Here is a 22889-nt window from a genome sequence, read left to right on the forward strand (position 1 = left end):
TTTTATTCTAGACCTGAGAGCCCCCACCTTCCATACACTTCCTTGGTCCAGCTCCCACAAGTATTTCTTCTAGTTTTATTCTAGATCCCACAGAGCCACCCCAGTTCTAGGTTACCCTATCAGCACCTTCCCCTGCTGTTCTAGACCCTAATCAGCCTATGTTAGCCCATTCCATTCCAGACTGCAGCAGCCCCATCATTATCCATCAAACACCTCCTTACTCACAGGGAGCATGAGAGACGTGCCAGGAGGTCCAGGCATCCCATCCGATCCAGGGAGACCTGAACGGCCAGGAGGACCCTGTTGGAGAGAGAGGCAGAGCGGGAGGTTATTGCATTTGGGGGGGGGGGTTCCGATCGTCCCCTCAGACAGTGCTGCTGCTGCCCCTGCCCTTCTCAGCACCCACAGCTCCCCCAGCGATGCGCCGATCTCCCCCCACACAGTGCCAGTCTCATATTCTCCCAGCACCCTGACACACACTGACCCTTGCCAGGATCTCTGGTCTATCCCCAAACACCCCAGGCCATCGGCGCTGCGTATGCACACACGTGCACAATCACACACGCTAACGCATGCACACTCCCAGGCACTCACACGCACAGCGCCTTCCCCAGCCAAGGGGGCACAATGACATCCCACCCCAGCGCACACTTGCGTCTCCCCGTGAAAACACCTACTCACTCCTCTCTTGGAAGGCGGGCCACGGTCTCCCCCAGAGCTGATGCTGGACCCACAACCCCTGCCATGGGGCCAGGTTCCAGCTCGCACTCACCCTCTCGCCAGGATCTCCTGTGGGTCCCGGGGGGCCCTGTGTGCCCGGCGGCCCCGATATGCCCTGAGGAAACACATGAGAGACGGACAGTGAGGTTAATGCACCAGCAGGGGGATCTGCCCCCGGCCCCAGAGCATCCCCCAGAACTCCCCGGACAGACAGACAGACAGGCTCTTACCGCAGGTCCCTCAGGGCCGGGGGGGCCCTCCACCAGCATTCCCTGCAGAACAAGAGGCAGAGAACAGGGTTACGCCAGCGACAGGCCCGGGTGGGGCGAGGGCACAGCGGGCCGGGGGGGGGGAAATAGAGCCCCCAGCTGAGGAGGCCTTGGGCAGACACGGTCCCGGCCATGAGGTGCCCTAGAGAGACTGAGGACTGCCCAGGTGAGTTTGAAAAGGGGGAGGATCTCCTGGCTCATCCACACCCCTCGCCCACTCCCCCCATCAGGAGAGAGGGCCATGGACTGTGCACACATGCCTGTGCACCCTCCCACGCACACAGACATATACTAACCCAAACATGCAAATACAGTGGTGTGATGTTATTGATATACTCTGGGACCATATAGATCATTGTTGCAACCAAGGTCCTATAGTGGCACCCAGATCTTGTGTAAAGGGGGTCAAATGGGGTGTCTAGGACAAGGTTATGGTTTACTGGTTATGATTATGCTGTCTATATGTGTGTATCAGTTTTGTAGTTGAAGTTAGGAATATTGGCTCTATACTGTCTGTATGGCAAACTTATGCTATGCTGCTGGGTGACATCCCAGACAAACTGGTGCTAGCTCTGCCTAGCCTGCTTGATGGCCCATTAAGGACCATCAGCTCTACAATGGACCCATTGAGAGAAGGCAGATACGCCTTGTAACTCAGCAAAGTATGCAGGGACTCGCCCATGTGACTCCAGACTCCATTTTGCTGTAATTTTCCACAGTAAGGACAAAGAGGTGTTCTTACACCTGGAAAAGACTATATAAGGCTGATGCCTCATCTCCATCTTGTCTTCAATCCTGCTTCATACCTCTGGAGGAACTTTGCTACAAGCTGAAGCTTTGAACAAAGGACTGAGGACCCATCCCAGCGGGGGATGTATTCCAGAGACTTGATTTGAACTTGCAGTTTATTCCATCGCTGCTGCAAGCCTGAACCAAGAACTTTGCCATTACTGTATGTAATTGATTCCATTTAACCAATTCTAACTCTCATCTCTATCTTTTTCCTTTTATGAATAAACCTTTAGATTTTAGATTCTAAAGGATTGGCAACAGCGTGATTTGTGGGTAAGATCCGATTTGTATATTGACCTGGGTCTGGGGCTTGGTCCTTTGGGATCAGGAGAACCTTTTTCTTTTACTGGGGTATTGGTTTTCATAACCATTTGTCCCCATAACGAGTGGCACTGGTGGTAATACTGGGAAACTGGAGTCTAAGGAGATTGCTTGTGAGACTTGCGGTTAGCCAGGGGGTGAGACCGAAGTCCTCCTAGTCTGGCTGGTTTGGTTTGCCTTAGAGGTGGAAAAAACCCCAGCTTTGGGCTGTAACGGCCCTATTTGAGCAATTTGGCCTGAGTTGGCACTCTCAGTTGGGTTCCGCCAGAACCGCATTGTCACAAGTGGCATGCATGCACCAGGGTGTGCAAATACACACACACACACGCCATGGTGCGTAACAGATGCACACGCATGGGAACTAACACCTACATGCAAACTAGATGTGCAAACACAGGCACTCGCAAATACACATTTGCACACGCATACACAATTGTGCACAGGAACAGGTGCAAGCACTGACAGACAGATGCAAATGTGAATCTGCATGCAGGGGCCTGTGCAAACTCATGCACACACTCAGAGGCACATGCAACATATGTGCACACACATGATTTTTCACGCTTAAGGTGTGACAATACATATATGCTTGTTCACACAGGTGCGTGCAGACATGCACACATGTCCCATCCTGCCATGCGCACCCTGCCCCCCTGCATACATACACTCGTCTGTGCCTATCATCAAACTACAGATCACTACGTCCATCGCACACACACAACCCCGGGGGGGCTCCAGGCCCAGGTGACCTGTGACGGGGCATGCAGGGCGCACTGATCCCTGAATAGGGCAGGGGCTGAGATAGGACAGGAGGCGCTGGGGGGGCTCTGTCCCATGCACAGCAGGATATCCTGCTCCTGCCACAGGGTGCATTGGGGGGCTGCATGGGGTGGGGCACCCCAGGGCCTGGACTATACAGAGATGGGCAACATACAGGCACGAACAATGGAGGGGCTGGTGGGAGCAATTGGTCTCCCCCAACCCATCGACGCAGGGACCTACCGGTTCCATGACGGCCGGCTCTCCCTTCTCTCCTTTGTAGCCTCTGACTCCGCGCACAGCCTGAGGGTAACACACATATAACCGCAAAGAGGGGCCCGGTCAATATAACGCACCCGAGGCCCCACTCTGGCACCCTCCCAGCCCTGCAAATCCCAGCTCCCACACCAGGAGGCAGGGCTCATCCAGCACCACTCAGCCGCACCACCCCGGGCTCTGTTAACGGAGGCTCCCTATCCCCCATGGTCTGAGGAAAAGTGGAGTAAAGTCTGAGTCAAAACTGGTGCAAGGGCTCAGTGAAAATGGAGCAGGGTCCAAGCGAGGTGCAAATAAAAGTGGAGCTCATCTCACTAAATTTGGAGTAAAATAGGACTAAAGTTTGAGTAAAACTGGAGAAAGCTCTGAAAACGGAGCAGGATCTGTGTAAATGTGGAGTAAAGTCTGAGTAAAAATGGAGTACACATGGAGCAAAAATCTGCATTTAAATGGAGCAGGGTCTGAATAAAAGTGGAGTAAAGGTGAAGAAAATGCAAATCAGGGTCTATGTAAATGTGGAGTAAAGTCTGAGTGAAACTGGAGTAAGGTCTGCATTTCCGTGGAGCAGAGTCTGTGTAAATGTGGAGTAAAGTCTGAGTAAAGCTAGAGTAAACCTGGGGCAGGTTCTGTGTAAGGCCCCAGGATTTTGTCCCAACCCTTCAATTACCCTCCTGGGACCTAGGCAGACACGGCTGCCGTTTCTCATTGGAGCCCATCCTCACCCCTAACAGCCCCCTTGGAGCCTCTGGGCCTGTTGAGTTAGGATGCTTTGATAGCTCTGAGCTAATCAATGCATCGCGACCCACAGCGGCTCTGAACGGAAACGGAGGACAGGTTACATCACCAGGTGAAACACACCCCAGGAGAGGGGGTCATGGGGAGGAGAGATTTAAAGGCCCACATCTGGAGATGCCCCTGGCCCTAAATCCCCAGCCCCATTGAGATGGCAGCGTGGGGGGAAGGGAATTACCGCACCCCTTTGGGGGGCTATCCCCCCAAATCGGTAATTGACACCAGCGCTGACAATACTCGGGGAGGTGGGTGAATAACAGAGATGGCTGTACATGGGGATGACATCACAGGGCGTAAGATGACATCACAGAGTGGGGATGCCCTGGCGGGTTAGGGGCATTGCCAAGGCAGAGGATGTCAAGGTTACAACATCCGGTGTGATGCCATCGGGGCATGACATGCCCATCTCTGAACATACGAGGTGTGGGAGAGGGTGCTGATGTCACTCCGAGCAAGAAGTGACCTCACAAGAGAGGAAGCGCATCACAGGAAATGGAACGGCGGAGGGAAAGTGACACAATGATCAGTGAGGTGCAGGGAAGGACTGCTAAAGACAGGAAGCGACCACCACACTGGACAGGAAGTGAAGGCAGTGAACAGGAAGTGATGCCACACTGGACAGCCATGACCCCTAGGATGCCAAGCAGGAAATGACCATGACACAACAGTAAATGCTGACAAGGAGGCAGGGATGCCACAAACAAGGAAGTGACACCACACAGGAAGTGCCAACATGGCAAACAGCAATGACACCATGAAAAGCAGGAAGTGACACATCAACAAACAGGAATTAACACATCAGAAAGCAATACCACGGCAAACAGGAAGTGATGCCAGGACACACCAACAAATGGCCACAAACAGGAAGTGACACCACAACGATAACAACACAGAGCCATGAATGGGAAGTGACATCTCAACAAACAGGAAGTGACACCATGAGACACCAACACAGGACCACAAACAGGAAGTGACACCACAATAGGAAATGCCGCCAACAAAGGACCACAAACAGGAAGTGACACCACAATAGGAAATGCCGCCAACAAAAGACCACAAACAGGAAGTGACACCACAACAAACAGGAAGCGACCGCCGAAAGACCATCCAAGAGAGGCCAGCAGGAGGAAGGGCCCGAGGACACATCCCCCGTGCCCCACTTACGCCTCCGTTCTGGGGGGTCTCTGCGGAGAGCACGGGCCCCAGCTCTGATGGCTCGGCTCCCTCGGGAAAGTCCTTATAGACATACTCGTACTCCTGCCCCGTCACAGCTGTGTCCTCCCCCGTCACGTACTCCTCCACAAGCACCTCGTCCTCACCCGGAGCGGCAGGGGGCGGGCTGGGAGCCTCCTGCCCCACGGGATGGGGGAGAAGGGGAGAATGAGAAGAAACCCAGCAACGCATTAATGCCCAGCACGGCGCCTACTGGGAGACAGGCTCAAGGAGATGTGCCGAAACTGGATCCCCCAGACCTCCTTGACTCCCAGCCCCCTCTCTCCCAGCTCTAACCCGTTAGATCCCATTCTCCGCCCAGAGCTGGAGATAGAACCCAGGAGTCCTGACCCCCAGTCCCAAATCCTCAGTCCTTTCCCCACAGACCCCTATCTCTGCCCCCTGGAGCCTCTCCCCCAGGGTCTCCATCTCTCCCATCGTGGGATCAGCACAGAGGCAGCTCTCGGGGGACCAGCCCTGAATTGCATGGGGAGGCTTTAAGGCCCCACCCCACTGAGACAGACAGTGGGGCTGTGGGAACTAGGGGGGAGCTAAACCTCGCCCTGGAGCCAGCTCAGCCCCCTGCTCCTTCCCATCCAGCCCCTTAGCCACCCCTCAGTCCAACCCCAGGGCGGTTACCTCAGCCCAGGGCTCCCAGGGGGAGTGGGGAGTCACCTCCAGCCCCGTTGTCTCCTCCCAGTAGTCACCATCAGGGTCCTGGTCAGGGGGTAGGGTATAATCCAGGTACTCGCCAGCCCCCCAGGGCTCCTCTGTAGGGGACAGCCCCACATCCTGGGCCGGGGGTGGGGGGGGGGGTTCAGCAGTCACCAGGGCCAGGGGGGAACAGGGTTGGAACAGCAGTCATGGGGGCAGGGGAAGAAAGATGGATGGATGGATATGCAGATGGATGGATGGATAGATGGATATGCATGTGGATGGATGGATGGATGGATGGATGGATGGATGGATGGATGGATGGATATGCATGTGGATGGATGGATGAACATACATAGGGATGGATAGACAGATGGACAGACAGGCAGATATGCATAGGGATGGATAGACAGATGGACAGACAGGCAGATATGCACAGGGATGGATGGGTGCAGTGGATGGATGGATAGAAGGATGGATATGCATGAGGACAGATGGATGGATGAATGGATATGCATGAGGACAGATGGATGGATGGATGGATGGATATGCATGTGGATGGATGGATGGATGGATGGATATGCATGTGGATGGATGGATGGATGGATGGATGGATATGCATGAGGACAGATGGATGAATGGATATGCATGTGGATGGATGGATGGATGGATGGATGGATATGCATGAGGACAGATGGATGGATGGATGTGCATGTGGATGGATGGATGGATGGATTTGCATGTGGATGGATGGATGGATGGATGGATTTGCATGAGGACAGATGGACAGATGGATGCAATGGATGGATAAACATGCATAGGGATGGATAGACAGATGGACAAACAGACAGATTATGCACAGGGATGGATAGACAGATGGACAGACAGGCAGATATGCCCAGGGATGGATGGATGCAGTGGACGAACGGAAGTGCATGGAGATGGATGGAGATACAGGCATGAGGATGGTTTGACAGATATGCAAAGGGATAGATGGATTAGAGGAGAGAGAGAAAGAGGACAGAAGTATTAGTAGGTTATTCTTGTTCTCCCCCCTGCCCTGGGGAAGGGGCAGGGACAGCGGAACTGGATTCATCCCGGATCGTTTTCCCGGACACATAGAGACAAACCGATCGCTGATGGAATCGCGCCCCCCTGCAGCGCCCCCTGCCAGGGAGCGACTACCCCTTGTCACTCAAGCGGGACTTGGGGTGTCCATTCACAGGAAAGAAGGTGCAAAATAAATAAACACACAGAGAAAATGTAAAGGAAGTGGGACATGGGACCTTTCCCGTCTAGGGGGCACTCCCTCCCATCCAGCCCCAGGGCAGGGACTGGCTGGCTCAGGGGGGCAGGGAATGGGACACAGGACCTTTCCTCTCTAGGGGGCGCCGGCTCCAATCTGGCCCCAGGGCAGGGACTGGCTGGCTCGGGGGGCAGGGAATGGGATTTGGGGCCTTCCCCACATTCCCCATCTGCTGGTTTATTTATGTTGCCAAGGCGTTTCCCGAATGGCCCCATCACAGACAGACAAACAGACACGAGCGAGATGCACAGATTGGGGGGGGAGGGGATGGGGTGGGGGGGAGCATGCTCCCCCCCATAGATCTCAGATCGTGCTGCCCCCTCAGGGGGGTGCCCAGCACCGATCTGGATGCCTCGCTCTTGCTCTACCTGCTGGTAGCCGTTGCCGTGTTTCCTGGGTGCGCCAGCGCCAGCGTAGGCCTTGCCCCCCGTCTGGGCCTTGCCCAGGGCATTTTTCACGGCCAGGTGTTTCCCCCCAGCTGCCATCTTGGCGTTGCCAGGGGATTTGCTGTTGCCAGGGGACTTTGCGTTGCCGGGGGATTTGCCGTTGCCGGGGGACTTGGCGTTGCCGGGGGATTTCCCGCCGCCGGGGGCTTTGCCGTAGGCTGGGGCCGTGCTCATCAGCTGCTGCCGTTTCTGCTGCTTGGGCGCCGGCTTGGCGGGCGCCTTGCGGCCCGGCCCGGCGGGTTTCTGGTGCCGCGACGGCGAGGAGGAAGAGGATGGAGGTGATGAGGGTGAGAATGAAGATGGCAGCGACACACACACAGACCGGGAGCCGGGCACAGAAAGAAAACACAACACAGACGGCATGAGTTCACGGGGAGCAGGGGTGCAGGGACTGCTGCGAGGACTCCCTGGTGTACGGAGCACCCCACATCCCTCGGGGTCACCCCAAACCCCCTCTGTCCCTGGGAGCTTGTTACATTCAGAGCACCCCGAATCTCCAGGGGTCACCCCGGACCCTCTCCATCCTGGAGACCTGCATACATACAGAGCACCCCAAATCTCCAGGGGTCACCTCAGACCCCCTCTTCCCCTGGGGACCTGCATACATACAGAGCACCCCAAATATCCAGGGGTCACCCCAGACCCCCTCTGCCCATGGGGACCTGGATACATACAGAGCACCCCAAATCTCTAGGGGTTTCCCCAGATCCCATCCACCCTGGGGACCTGGATACATACAGAGCTCCCCAGATCTCCAGGGGTCACCCCAGATCCCCTCTGCCCATGGGGACCTGCATACATACAGAGGACCCCAAATCTCCAGGGGTCACTCCAGACCCCCTCTGCCCCAAGGACCTGGATACATACAGAGCACCCTGAATCTCTAGGGGTCACCCCAGACCCCCTCTGCCCATGGGGACCTGCATACTTACAGAGCACCCCGAATCTCCGTGGGTCACCCCAGATCCCCTCTGCCCCGGGGACCTGGATACTTACAGAGCACCCCAAATCTCCGGGGGTCACCCCAGAGCCCTCATTGTCCTTGGGATCCCCATGTGTATGGATTTCCTCCCCTCTGCCCCCCACCAGGAGGCCCCACCAGCAGGTTATAATGTGTGAGGGGCATGGCTTGCCCCCCACTAGTATCCCCATTCCCTGCCCCCCCAACCCGTGCCACCCGCGCTCCTGCTCAGGGGGTGAAATGAAGCAGTGATGGATGGATGGATGGATGGACCGACGGACGACACTGGCATGAGCGGATGAGACTCAGACACAACGGGAGCTGGGACAGACAGACAGATGTTGGTGGGGGGGAGCAGAGCCTGCCCCCCCTGGTTACCTGCTCCACTTTGCCCCCCAAAGGCGTGGGGAGGGGCGCGTTCCCATCCTCTTTATTCCCGTAAGAGTCGGGGTACTCATAGTACTCCATCTCCTCATCAAAGTACTGGGCACCGGGGAGGGTGGGGGATGGTGGAAGGGGGAAAAGGAGGAGAACAAAACAATCATAACAGAAACCCACAGTGGGGGGAGGGTCAGGGGCTGGACCAGGGTGTGGGGGTCTGCTCCCCCTGCCCCAATTCTTTCCGGCCCCGCTCCCCCTCCCTGGGCCTGACTCTCAGCTCCCCCACTCAGGGCAGGGATGCAGTGGGGAGAGGCAGAACTGCCTTTAAACCTCCAGTTCTGGGGTTCACCCCCCACCCCACCACGAGCCAGAGCAGCCCGCCCTGAGAAGGAGCAGGGCATGCTGGGAATACGAGGGCGGGTGGCCCCGAGAAGGAGCAGGGCATGCTGGGAATACGAGGGCGGGTGGCCCCGAGAAAGAGCAGGGCATGCTGGGAATACGAGAGCGGGTGGCCTTGAGAAGGAGCAGGGCATGCTGGGAATACGAGGGCGGGTGGCCCCGAGAAGGAGCAGGGCATGCTGGGATAGGAGGGCAGATTGTCCCGAGAAAGAGCAGGGCATGCTGGGAATATGAGGGCGGGTTGTCCTGAGAAGGAGCAGGGCATGCTGGGAATACGAGGGCGGATTGACCCGAGAAGGAGCAGGGCATGCTGGGAATACGAGGGCGGATTGACCCGAGAAGGAGCAGGGCATGCTGGGAATACGAGGGCCGGTTGCCCTGAGAAGGAGCAGGGCATGCTGGGAATACGAGGGCCGGTTGCCCTGAGAAGGAGCAGGGCATGCTGGAATACAAGGGCCGGTTGCCCTGAGAAGGAGCAGGGCATGCTGGGAATACGAGGGACGGTTGTCCCGAGAAGGAGCAGGGCATGCTGGGATACGAGGGCCGGTTGCCCTGAGAAGGAGCAGGGCATGCTGGGATACGAGGGCGGATTGACCCGAGAAGGAGCAGGGCATGCTGGGAATACGAGGGCGGATTGACCCGAGAAGGAGCAGGGCATGCTGGGAATATGAGGGCGGATTGACCCGAGAAGGAGCAAGGCATGCTGGGAATACGAGGGCGGGTGGCCTCCAGAAGGAGCAGGGCATGCTGGGATACGAGGGCGGATTGACCCGAGAAGGAGCAGGGCATGCTGGGAATACGAGGGCGGGTGGCCCCATATGGGGGAGAGTTATGAGGGGCAGGTGGGAGGTCTGGGGCCCCGAGATGAAGCTGGCAGTGTTTCCCTAGGGGGTAAGTGCAGGGTCCCAGTGGGTGGGTGGGGTCTAAGGAGCAGGTAGGGGGTGGGGGGCTGAGATGAACCTGGCAGTGTCTCCTCGGGGGGTTTCAGGTTTTTTTCCTTTTGCACCTGAAAACGTCAGCGAAGGACCAGCAGCCCCGTATCCCCCCCAGATCAGCCCCACACGCCCAACCAGCCCCGCATCCCCCCTAGATCAGCCCCACACGCCCAACCAGCCCCGTAATGCCCCCCAGACAGTCCCATGGGCTCGACCAGTCCCATATCCCCCACACATCAGCCCCACAGGCCCAACCAGCCCCGTATCCCCCCTTGGCTTGCCAACTTTCTACTCGCACAAAACCGAACACCCTTACCCCGCCCCCTGCCCCTTCTCTGAGGCCCCGACCACCGCTCACTCCATCCCCCCTCCCTCTGTCACCCACTCTTCCCACCCTCACTCACTCACTCATTTTCACCGGGCCGGCTCAAGGGGTTGGGGTGTGGGAGGGGGTGAGGGCTCCGGCTGGGGGTGTGGGTTCTGGGGTGGGGTGAGGGATGAGGCGTTCATGGTGCGGGACAGGGCTCTGGGCTGAAACAGGGGGTTGGGATGGGAGAGGGGTTGAGGGCTCCGGCTGGGGGTGGGGCCAGGTATAAGGGGTTTGGGGTGCAGGAGGGTGCTCCGGGCTGGGACTGAGGGGTTTGGAGGGCGGAAGGGGGATCAGGGCTGGGGCAGGGGGTTGGGGTGCTGGGGAGGGGGTCAGGGGTGGAGGCCCCAGGCGGTGCTTACCTCAAGCAGCTCCCGGAAGCAGCGGCATGTCCCCCCTCCGGCTCCTACGCGGAGGCATGGCCAGGTGGCTCTGCACGCTGCCCCGCTCACAGGCGCAGCCCCCGCAGCTCCCATTGGCCACAGTTCCCGGTCAATGGGAGCTGTGGGGCGGTGCTTGGGGCGGGGGCAGCGTGCGGAGCCCCCTGGCCGCCCCTAACCATAGGAGCTGGAGGGGAGACATGCCGCAGCTTCCGGGAGCTGTGCGGAGCCACGGCAGGCACGGAGCCTGCCTTAGCCCCGCTGCGCCGCTGACCAAACCTTTCACGGATCAGTCGGTGGTGCTGACCGGAGCCGCCAGGGTCCCTTTCAACCGGGCCTTCCAATCGAATACTGGGCACCTGGCAACCCTAATACTCCCAGATCAGCCCCCTGGCCCGTCCAGCCTCATATCCCCCGCAAGTTCAGCCCCCCGGCCCGTCCAGCCTCATATCCCCCCCCAAGTTCAGCCCCACAGGCTGTCCAGCCCCGTATCCCCCTCCCCCCGAGATCAGCCCCCAGCCCGTCCAGCCCCGTATCCTCCCTGAGATGAGACCCAAAGGCCTGACCTGCTCAGTCGGCCCCACATCCCTCACCTCGGGCCTGGCAGGTCTCTGCTGCACCTCCTGTGCCTGGGGCGCATGGGGCTGGGCGTGGCAGTCGGGGCTGTAGTGCTCACAGTAGTCGTAGGCCGCCTGCGGGTTCGGGGCGATGAGCAGCTGCTGGATGTCACCCTGCAGAGAGAGACGGGGTGATGGGGGGACGGGCACTGCTGGGCCTGGAGTCCCCACCCGCCACTAATGGGGAAAGGGGCCAGAGAGGGAGGGATAGGGGTTGGATGGAGGGGTGGGAGGGGATGGGTCACGGATGGGTTGTGGGGGATAGAGGGATGGGGGGCTGCAGGGAGGGGATGAAGGGATGGATCATGGATGGATTGGGGATGGATGGAGGATTGGGTGGATGGACAGGTGTGCGTGGGGATGGAGGGAGGGAGCGAGGGAAGGAGGGTGGGGATGAAGGGATGGATTGGGGATGGATTGGGGATGGATGGATGGATTGGGGATGGATGGAGGATCGGGTGGATGGACAGGTGTGTGACGATGGATGGAGGGAGGAAGGTGGGGATGGAGGGATGGATGGGGGGACACAGTGATGGGTGAGTGGAGGGGTGTGTGCAGGGATGGATGGATGGAGAATTGGGTGGATGGACAGGTGTGTGACGATGGATGGAGGGAGGGAGGTGGGGATGGAGGGATGGATTGGGGGACAGAGTGATGGATGGATGGATGGATGGATGGATGGATGGATGGATGGATGATTGGGTGGATGGACAGGTGTGCGTGAGGATGGAGGGAGGGAGCGAGGGAGGGAGGGTTGGGATGAAAGGATGGATTGGGGGTGGATTGGGGGCATAGATGGATGGAGGGATGGATGGATTGGGGGATAGATGGAGGGGTGTGTACAGGGAGGGAGGGCGGGGATGGAGGGGTGGAAGGAGAGGAGTTACCCTGATACCATCCTGCTTCCCTATTGTGACCCCACCCAGAAATAACCCCCAATTTTCCCCCAAACCACCCCCAGGCACTGCCCCCATTCCTCACACCCAGCCAGTCTTAGGGGAGACATGGGGGTCAGGCGGGGTCCCCGTGGGCAGGAGGACACAGGATGGGCTGGGCCGGTACCTGGAAGACCTCCTCGTCGAGGATGCGGGTGCCAAAGACAGTGATGCCGCGGGTGTCGATCACCGGGCGGGGGCCCCGGGGCAGCGGCCGCGTCACCTTCTTCTTACAGTCCAGGATCAGCGTCACCGAGTGCTTGTGCACACTCAGCGCCAGCCGGTGCCACCTGGGGACACGGACATGCTGATGGGAGGGGGCAGGACACACGGACACGGGGGGGAGGCAGGGATGGAAAGGGGAGTCCTCAGGGGTTGGAGTGGGGTCGGTGTAGGGGGCAGAGGGTACCCATGTGCTGCAGTGTTGGGGGTCAGGGTCAGGGGTCGGCGGGTAACCACTAGCTGTCAGCGAGGTTGATGTCCCGGAAGAGCGGGCAGCCCTAGGGGGTGGGGTGGGGGGGTTGGAGGTCAGGGGTTGGCAGGTACCCACTTGCCGTCAGCGAGGTTGATGCCCCGGAAGAGTGGGTAGTCCTCGGGGGCGGGGTGGAGGGGTTGGAGGTCAGGGGTCAGGGGTTGGCAGGTACCCACTTGCCGTCAGCGAGGTTGATGCCCCGGAAGAGCGGGCAGTCCTTGGGGGCGGGGCGGGGGGTTGGTGGTCAGGGGTCAGGGGTCGGCGGGTTCCCACTTGCCGTCAGTAAGGTTGATGCCCCGAAAGAGCGGGTAGTCCTTGGGGGCGGGGTGGGGCGGTTGGAGGTCAGGGGTCAGGGGTCGGCGGGTACCCACTTGCCGTCAGCGAGGTTGATGCCCCGGAAGAGCGGGTAGTCCTCGGGGGCGGGCCGGCCGCTCTGGTCCTGGTAGAGGAAGACGGGCGAGCGCCCCAGCTCCACGCCCAGCTGCTGGGTGCCGTGCTGGTCGTACATGGAGAGCAGGAACGCCTGGGTCCCGGCCTTGGCTTTCACCAGGGCCATGATGGAGAAATCCTCCGGGAACTTCCCTGGGGAGACAGCAGGGGCTGTGGGACCCTGTGGAGGGGGGGGGAGTTCGGGGGGCAGGACACTGGCGGGTGCAGGGACAGCCAAAGGGGGATGTAGGAATGTTCCACTAGGTACACGGGGGGGGGGGGGCGTGGGAACATCCCAATGGGGGCGTAGGAATGTTCCACTAAGGACACGGGGGTGGGGGGGCGGGAACATCCCAAAAGGGGCATGGGAATGTTCCACTAGTGACACAGGAGGTGTGGGAACATCTTAAGGGGGCGTGGGAATGTTCCATTAGTGACATGGGGGTCACAGGAATGTTCCATTAGGGATATTGGGGTGTGGGAACATCCCAATGGGGATGTAGGAAAGTGGGGGTGGGTGCACAGGAATGTTCCACTAGTGACACAGGAGGTGTGGGAACATCCCAAGGGGGCGTGGGAATGTTCCACCAGGGACACAGGAGGTGTGGGAACATCCTAAGGAGGCGTGGGAAGGTTCCATTAGTGACATGGGGGTCACAGGAATGTTCCATTAGGGACATTGGGGTGTGGGAATATCCCAATGGGGACGTAGGAAAGTGGGGGTGGGTGCACAGGAATGTTCCACTAGTGACACAGGAGGTGTGGGAACATCCCAAGGGGGCGTGGGAATGTTCCATTAGTGACATGGGGGTCACAGGAATGTTCCATTAGGGACATTGGGGTGTGGGAACATCCCAATGGGGATGTAGGAAAGTGGGGGTGGGTGCACAGGAATGTTCCACTAGTGACACAGGAGGTGTGGGAACATCCCAAGGGGGCGTGGGAATGTTCCACCAGGGACACAGGAGGTGTGGGAACATCCTAAGAGGGCGTGGGAAGGTTCCATTAGTGACATGGGGGTCACAGGAATGTTCCATTAGGGACATTGGGGTGTGGGAATATCCCAATGGGGACGTAGGAAAGTGGGGGTGGGTGCACAGGAATGTTCCACTAGTGACACAGGAGGTGTGGGAACATCCCAAGGGGGCATGGGAATGTTCCATTAGTGACATGGGGGTCACAGGAATGTTCCATTAGGGACATTGGGGTGTGGGAATATCCCAATGGGGACGTAGGAAAGTGGGGGTGGGCACACAGGAATGTTCCACCAGGGACACAGGTGGGTGCGGGACCATGCCGTGAGCTGGGGGGCGTGGGACCAGAGACGGAGGCGGGGGGAGCCTGTGGGAACAACGCCTGTGGGAAGGGCACGGCTGATGGAGGACACAGGGAGGGGGAACACGCCGCAGGACGGGAGGGGGTGGACTATCCCATGCGGGTGGGGGGGGGTGTACATGACCTGGTACCTGAGAAGAGCTGCCTGGTGGGGGCGCTGATCTGTGCCTGCCGTGATATCCTGTAGGCCACGTCCGGCCCCGTCCCTGTCCGCCTGGCGGGGCAGAGCCCCGTCGTCTTCCGCACGCCGGCCGGCTGGGCCTGGAACTGCAGCGCCTTCAGCACGTCCACCGGCTCTGCTGCGGGACACGGGGGGGGGGGGTCAGATCTCTGCAAACAGCCCCCACCTCCCCGACAGGGGCCCCCTCCCCAGCCACACAGAGCTCTCCAGTTCTGGAATCACATGAACTCACCCCCCCACCCTGCAGCTACCAGGGTCCCCCCCTCCAGCAGTGATTCCCATTCCCTGCTGAGCCTCTCCACGTTCAGCCCCCCCCAGCCTATGAATCCCCCTCCCCATGAGAGTCCTTCTGCCCTGAGGGCTGAGCTGGGGGGGTCTGGGACGCGATGGAGGAAAGCCCGCAGAGCAGGCAGGCCTGGCTGCATGGAAGTGGGTGTCTGGGCAGCTAAGGCGGCTGATCGTGGGTGCAGGAGATGGGGTCCCCCTGCCCAGGTGCACTGGAGGCCGACTATCGGACTCCTGGCTGGGGGCTCAGGGCAGGGGGGCTCTGGCTGAGGAGCGGGGGGGACTGGCAGGGCTGGGCAGGGGGTAGGGGTCCCCTCAGGTGTGCTGGCCAGTTCTATCCAAATTCCAATCTCTCCTCCCGGGACGCTCACAGAGACGGGCTTTTTCAGGCCCGATCAACGGGGTCTTTGTTCCCAGCCGGCGGGGGGGGGAGGGGGGAGGAGGTGTGGAGGGTCCAGGGGAAACACACACACGTGGCACGCGCGCACACACACACACCGGCATACAGCCTTTGCTGCCCAAACGCAGCCCCCCCCACCCCAATCCCATCTGACCCAGGTCCCCATCGCACACGCAGAACGCACCCTCTGCCAGCAGCAGGCACCCAGCCTGCTTCACCGTGGCACACACGCCCCTCGGCACGCGCTGGCTCGCACACACACACACCATTTCACCACGGCCCATTCTCCATTGCACACTCCACAAGCACAGCCGCCTCATCACAAATCGCACACCACCCCGCCACACAACGGCGTCCTCCCGCCGTGTCAGTCACAATCACACACCCAGCTTCACAGACGCACACACCACGAGCTCACAATCACCAGTTGCACATACCCCATAGCACAGTGGCTCACCAGTATCACAGTTACACACACACACTTCACAGTCACACAGAGCCCATTTCACAATTGCACGCAGCTGTGTCACAATCACGTGTGCACCCCATTACACAATTCGCTCCCAGCCTGCCCGCCCCGACCCCCTCTCAGCCGAGCCCAATATTCCACTCTGAACAAAAACAAGTCTGCAGAAGCCATCAGCTCCAGCCGGGCCTGGCTCACGGCCCACCCCCCTGCCCACGCCCCACACCTCAGGCGGGGCCGACCCCTCCCAGCCAGGGGCGAGGAGTGATGGGGGGCAGCAAGGCCAGCCTGCATGGGGGAGTGGGGAGGCAGAGGTGCTCAGACGGACAGACGGGCGACCCTCACTCCAGACAGGGCGGGTTTGTGAGGGAACGGCCAGAAAAACACAGCAAAGGAGCCATCACCACCGCGGGCTCTTGGGGTCAGGACCCTTTGAGGGAATTACCCCCCCACCCCACCCCCAAGACACTGGCCACAAGGGGGAGCCCAGGCCGGCTCACTCAGTCAAGGGTGGACAGTGGGTGAGCCTGCCGCGTGGGGGCACTGCCCCCCCAAGTACAGGGTCTGCCCTGGTTGGGGGGTGATGGAGCAGGGTTGGGGGCAGGGTGCTCAGGGGGTACTGTGCTGTGGCTGACCCCCACACACACCCGTCTGTCTGTCTGCGTCTCTCCACACCTGTCCCCCTCTCCCATTTTTCCATCCAGCCCCCGTCTGGGTTTCTCATCAGCCCCACGTTTACGGCCCTGTTGTGAAGGCGGGAGCCCCATTCCCCCCCTCCCCATTGTTCCATTCGGCATCTGGCATCCATTAATATCCCCAGCAGGACAGAGTGAGACGGAGACCAGAGCCCTTGGCGCAGGGCACTGCCATAGGGAAGCTTGCAACACTGGGAGATCTCCAGCTGGGGGCACTGCTCCAGGGAAGTTTGCCGCGCCAGACTCCCCGGCTGGGGGCACTGTTGTGAGGGAGGCTCACAGCACCGGCGTCCCCGGCTGGGGGCACTGTTGTGAGGGAGACTCACAGCACCAGCATCCCTGGCTGGGGGCACTGTCGTGGGGAAGCTCGCAGCACCGGAGAACAGGCAGGGGAGGGGAACGTTAGCCCCTGGCAGAGGGGATCCAAGCCCCCCCCCACAAACACTTTCAGGGCCCATCTCAGAGCCACTTCCCCACCCGGGGTCTCCCGGCCCCCCGCCGAGCTCGGCGCTGGCCCAGCCCCAGCCGGGAGCGCTGGCAGCCAGGCCGCGCCAGCCGCACAGAGACACCTTTCTTCTGGCTGCCAGGCGGGCGCGAGGAAAAGCCATTAGGGCTGCATAGCACAACTCCCCAGGGAGGGGTGGGGCGGGAATGGGGGAGGGGAGCCCCAGAGCCAGGGCTGGAGCGGGGGGGGTCTGATGGAGGAGACGCTAGAGGAAGAGGGGGTGGGGGTCAAGGAGGGGTGAAGGGGGGATATTGGCTGTAGAAAGAGGTGAGGGGAGAAGGGCCAGGACCGGGGGGGCAGGAGGGAGAGGGCTCCGGGGTGGGGGTCACAGTGTGAAGTCGGGGTCAGGGGAGGGGGTTGTTCAGGTAGAGGAGGAGAAGGAGGGAGGGGTGGGGGGGGGTCAAGTGGAGTGGGAGGGGCCAGACAGGAGAGGTCACAGTGCGGGGTCAGGGGAGGGGGGAGCAGAGGAGAGGGGAAATGGGGGCAGGAGAAGGGGGCAGAAGGGAGGGGAAATGTGGGGCAGCTGGAGGGGGCAGAGGGTGGGAAGTAGGGTGTCAGGTGGAGGGGGAGCAGAGGGGAGGGGAAGTGGGTGACAGGAGGAGGGCAGAGGGCGGGAAGTGGGGGACAGGAGGGGGGCAGAGGGCAGGAAGTGGGGGCAGGTGAAGAGGGGCAGAGGGCGGGGGAAGTGGGGGGCAGGTGGTGGGGAAGTGGAGGGGGAGGGGAAGTGGGAGACAGGAGGAGGGGCAGAGTGTGGGAAGTGGAGAGCAGGTGGAGAGGGGCAGAGGGGGGAAAGTGGGGGGCAGGGGGAGGGGACTGGGCATCAGAGAATGGGCCCTTTATACGAGTCACTTCCTCTGTTTGAACCACAAGTTCCCCAGCACGGGGGGCCGTGTGGGGCTGTGGGGGACTTGGGACCGGACGGGGTCACCTGATCCTGCCGGCGACCGCACAACCCCCAGCGTCCCCCGTCCCCCCAAGCTGCCCTGGCTCCCCCCAGCCGTGCCCCCCCCCATCGCTCCCCATGGCCCTGCTGCAGGCTTGGCAGGGACGGGACATATTTGCAGCAAGACGCAGGGACCTGCCAATCCAGCGGCACCTGGGAAAGCGATTAACTCCCCACCCTGCACCTGCTACTCCCAGGCACCAGCCCCACAGCTGCACTGCCCTGGGGGGCCAGGGTCCCTGCACAGCCCCATGGGGGGATCTCTGGGGCACGGGGCCCTGAGCATCTGCTGGGGACGCGTGGGAGGCTCTGCCCCAAACCAGCCGGAGCTGAGCGGCCTCGGTCCCCACTCCTGAGAATCCAGCCACGGCTCATCCCACCGTCTGAGTGTGTCTGTCTGTCCTGATCCCCGGTCACCCCATGTCTGTCCTGTTCTCCCGGTCACACTGTGGCTGTCTGTCTGTCCTGGTTCCAGGTCACGCTGTGTCTGTCCGTCTGTCCTGATCCCAGGTCATGCTAGGTCACAGCCAATCCAACTCCACCACTACACGGATCATGCCAGCCGTCCCAGAATGCCTTGGGGCCACAATCCCATGGGCAGCCAGTGGTCCCCTCCCCCACCCCATAACTCTCACCCAACATATCCCTGCCCTCCCCACCCCACAGCGCCATCCCAGGGGGGACCCGGTGCGCCCCACCCCACAGCTCCATCCCGGGGGGGACCCGGCGCGCCCCACCCCACAGCTCCATCCCCGGGGGGGACCCGGCGCGCCCCACCCCACAGCTCCATCCCCGGGGGGACCCGGCGCGCCCACCCCACAGCTCCATCCCGGGGGGGACCCGGCGCAGCATGCCCACCCCACAGATCCATCCCGGGGGGGGACCCGGCGCGGCATGCCCACCCCACAGATCCATCCCGGGGGGGACCCAGCGCAGCGTGCCCACCCCACAGCTCCATCCCGGGGGGTACCCGGCGCGCCCACCCCACAGCTCCATCCCGGGGGGACCCGGCGCGCCCACCCCACAGCTCCATCCCAGGGGGACCCGGCACGGCCACCCCACAGCTCCATCCCGGGAGGGGACCCAGCGCAGCGTGCCCACCCCACAGCTCCATCCTGGGGGGGACCCAGCGCACCCCACCCCACAGCTCCATCCCGGGGGGACCCGGCACGCCCACCCCACAGCTCCATCCCGGGGGGACCCGGCGCGCCCCAGTTCCACACCGGCTGGTCACCAAAACAAGGATCCCGCAGCAACCTATAAATTCCAGCTGACACTGCCTCTTCCCAGGCCCCAGGATGGACTGACAGACACCTGGCGGGGGGCAGACAGAAAGCCACCCCCACCCCTCCCCCGGCTCAGTGCTGTGTGAAAGGCTCTCAGCCCCCCAGGCCAGGTGGGGCAGGGCAGGAAGGGGGGGGCTGAAGGGCCCCTTTCTCTGCCGCCCACGGCCCCAGGGGTCAGGGCAGGGGCTGGCAAACCACAGGAGCGCATAGCCCCCGCCCAGGCTGCTGGTTGGGCCCCCAGACATCAATGCACTGAGACGGCCATTCATACTGCTCTGCCGGCCCCCGCCCCGGGGGGGCATCACACCACTGGCCACCCGCTGCCCGCCAGCCCCCTTGGCACCCCACCACGCGACTCACCCCACCCACCAGGACTCCTGGGTTCTCTCCCTGGCTCTCGGAGGGGAGTAGGGTCCAGTGGGTTATAGCAGGGGGGCTGGGAGCCAGGACTCCTGGGTTCTATTCTCTAAGGGAGAACTCCTTTCCCTTTGTTGTGCCTCAGTTTCCCTGTCTGCGATAAAGCCCCATTGTAAAGTGCTCTGAGAACCACAGATGTACCATGCCCCCCTCCCCACGGAGACCAGCTATTTACCCCACTCCCACCGCAGTTCAAACCATGTACCCTTAACTCTGCCCCCACCCGCTTATCCCCCAGACCCTCACCAGCAGGCTTGTGTGGGAGGGCCTGCTGCTTCCACAGTCAGATGCGGAGAAGAGGAGCAGCTCAGAGAGGGTCCCCGATCCTTGATAGCTTCCCCATCTCCTGGCTTGACCCCCAAAGTCCAGGTGGGGCTCTCTGTGACCAGGAGTTGGGCTGCACTGGGATAAGGGAGAGATGACACTGGGACTGCTACATACAGTGCAATGCAGCCAGCTCTAGGCAGGAGCATGGAAAGCTGAGTATAACAGTGCAAAGTGCGTGAGGGATTTTAACCAAGGACGAAGAGGGGGGAACATGGTACCCTGGGGTTATTAATATCCCCACAGAGCTGGGTTTGGGGATCTGATAGACTCCACTCCCCAACCCCAGAGGCACCGATAGAACCCAGGTGTCCTGGCTCCCAACCCCCACAGCCCCAATCTGTGTGGCCCTGACCTCCCGCTGCCCCTGCCCCACCCAGCTGTGGTTTCCGCCCCACTGCTCCCCACCCAGCTCCTCCAGCCAGTACACCCCAGCTCGGCTCCTGCGGAGGGTGCAGGGGGGACCCTGCCTGGGACTGGGGGGCACCCAACCCCCACAAGACTCGGGGGGGGGGATTGTCTTAGAGAACTAAAGAAATGGGCATAGGAGCTGCGATCCCCTGGGGCTGGGGGCTGCAAAGGACCAGATGCCATGGGGATGGGCACAGGGATAGATAGATAGATAGATAGATAGATAGATAGATAGATAGATAGATAGATAGATAGAGGGGGTGGATGGGGATAGATAGATAGATAGATAGATAGATAGATGAGAAGGGTGTGTGGAGATAGATAGATAGATAGATAGATAGATAGATAGATAGATAGATGAGAAGGGTGTGTGGAGATAGATAGATAGATAGATAGATAGATAGATAGATAGATAGATAGATAGATAGATAGATAGATAGATGGGGTGTACGGGGATAGATAGATGAGAAGGGTGTGTGGGGATGGATAGATAGATAGATAGAGGGGGTGTACAGGGATAGATAGATAGATAGATAGAAGGGTGTGTGGGGATGGATAGATAGATAGATAGATAGATAGATAGATAGATAGATAGATAGATAGATAGATAGATGGGGTGTACGGGGATAGATAGATAGATGAGAAGGGTGTGTGGGGATAGATAGATAGATAGATAGATAGATAGATAGATAGATAGATAGATAGATAGATGCTGAGTGAAATATGGAGATGGATGGTTGGTGATGCTAGAAGAAGGGAATGGGGCTAGATGGATGGATGACAACCTAGCAGCAAGGAAGGGATGGATGGAAGGATGGAATCAAGGGATACATGGAGGGATGGACACACAGATGGGATCTGGGGAGGGAGGGATGGAAGCGAGGGATACATGGAGGGATGGAAGCACAGATGGGATCTGGGGATGGAGGGAGAGAGGGAGGGATGGAAGCGAGGGATACAAGGATGGATGGAAGCACAGCTGGGATCTGGAGATGGAGGGAGGGAGGGAGGGATGGAAGCGAGGGATACATGGAGGAATGGAAGCACAGCTGGGATCTGGGGATGGATGGAGGGAGGGATGGAGGGAAGCGAGGGATACATGGAGAAATGGAAGCACAGATGGGATCTGGGGAGGGATGGAGGGAGGGATGGAAGCGAGGGATACAAGGATGGATGGAAGCACAGCTGGGATCTGGAGATGGAGGGAGGGATGGAAGCGAGGGATACATGGAGGAATGGAAGCACAGATGGGATCTGGGGATGGAGGAATGGAGGGAGGGAGGGAAGTGAGGGATACATGGAGGAATGGAAGCACAGCTGGGATCTGGGGAGGGATGGAGGGAGGGATGGAAGTGAGGGATACATGGAGGAATGGAAGCACAGCTGGGATCTGGGGATGGAGGAATGGAGGGAGGGAGGGAGGGAAGTGAGGGATACATGAAGGGATGGAAGCACAGATGGGATCTGGGGATGGAGGAATGGAGGGAGGGATGGAAGCAAGGGATACATGGAGGAATGGAAGCACAGATGGGATCTGGGGAGAGATGGAGGGAGGGATGGAAGCAAGGGATACATGGAGGAATGGAAGCACAGCTGGGATCTGGGGATTAATGGAGGGAGGGGCAGGTGGAGCGATGAATGGAGTGATACCCTGGGATCTGGAGATCGGTGGTGGATTCACATTCCCATGAGCTGCAGGTCTCTGGTTGCTCTGTGGGGTTAAATAACTGGGGGGCCCAGCGCGTGAGAGATGATGGGCTGGAGACATGGGGAGGGCTGCGGCTGCGGGTTGGGATGGGGCAGCAGGGAGAGACGAGGGGGATGATCCTGCATCCGGGTCCAGCTCCAATCTGTGGGACCATCCCAGCCAGATCCCCAGCATCCGCCTCTGGATCTGCCCCGGCCAGACCCCCAGTACCCCCTGGAGCTGCCCCAGACAGACCCCACCCTGAAGCTGCCCCAGCTGGGTGGGGCGCAGCAGGTCTGGAGGCCTGACTCTGCAGCATCTATTTTGGGCTGGTCCAGGCAGCTTTCCGCCCGGAAACCCAAACAGTAATTAGAGTGAGTGCCCAGAGTGGGGGGGGGTTGGCCCGAAGGAAAAGGGGGGGGGAGAAATTCAGAAAAGGAATGAACACAAGAAGAGCAAACAGGGAATGAAAGAAGAAACAAAAAGGAGGAGAGGAAGGGTCCAGACACTGGGGGTCTGGGGGGGAGGAGA

General features: G+C 60.2%; 1 protein-coding gene across 8 annotated transcripts in view; it reads right to left on the reverse strand.

The window, feature by feature from the left end:
• COL11A2 (collagen type XI alpha 2 chain) overlaps window positions 1-22889 on the reverse strand; it is an 82541-nt gene that overhangs the window by 55761 nt on the left and 3891 nt on the right. The window contains exons 2-12 of one of the 8 annotated variants that reach the window (XM_054047076.1): window positions 14890-15057; window positions 13366-13576; window positions 12650-12812; window positions 11564-11701; window positions 8887-8991; window positions 5781-5933; window positions 5094-5279; window positions 3105-3164; window positions 951-992; window positions 773-835; window positions 226-300 (exon numbers count right to left, since the gene is read on the reverse strand). In XM_054047076.1, the coding sequence (XP_053903051.1) occupies window positions 226-300; window positions 773-835; window positions 951-992; window positions 3105-3164; window positions 5094-5279; window positions 5781-5933; window positions 8887-8991; window positions 11564-11701; window positions 12650-12812; window positions 13366-13576; window positions 14890-15057 (1364 nt within the window). Of the gene's footprint in view, window positions 1-225; window positions 301-772; window positions 836-950; window positions 993-3104; window positions 3165-5093; window positions 5280-5780; window positions 5934-7469; window positions 7791-8886; window positions 8992-11563; window positions 11702-12649; window positions 12813-13072; window positions 13120-13170; window positions 13222-13365; window positions 13577-14889; window positions 15058-22889 lie in introns of those variants that run through there. The other 7 variants (XM_054047074.1, XM_054047075.1, XM_054047078.1 and 4 more) reach the window with 7 other exon arrangements.

Source organism: Malaclemys terrapin, chromosome 13 (assembly GCF_027887155.1).
Source record: "Malaclemys terrapin pileata isolate rMalTer1 chromosome 13, rMalTer1.hap1, whole genome shotgun sequence".
Classification (NCBI taxonomy): Eukaryota; Metazoa; Chordata; order Testudines; family Emydidae; genus Malaclemys; species Malaclemys terrapin.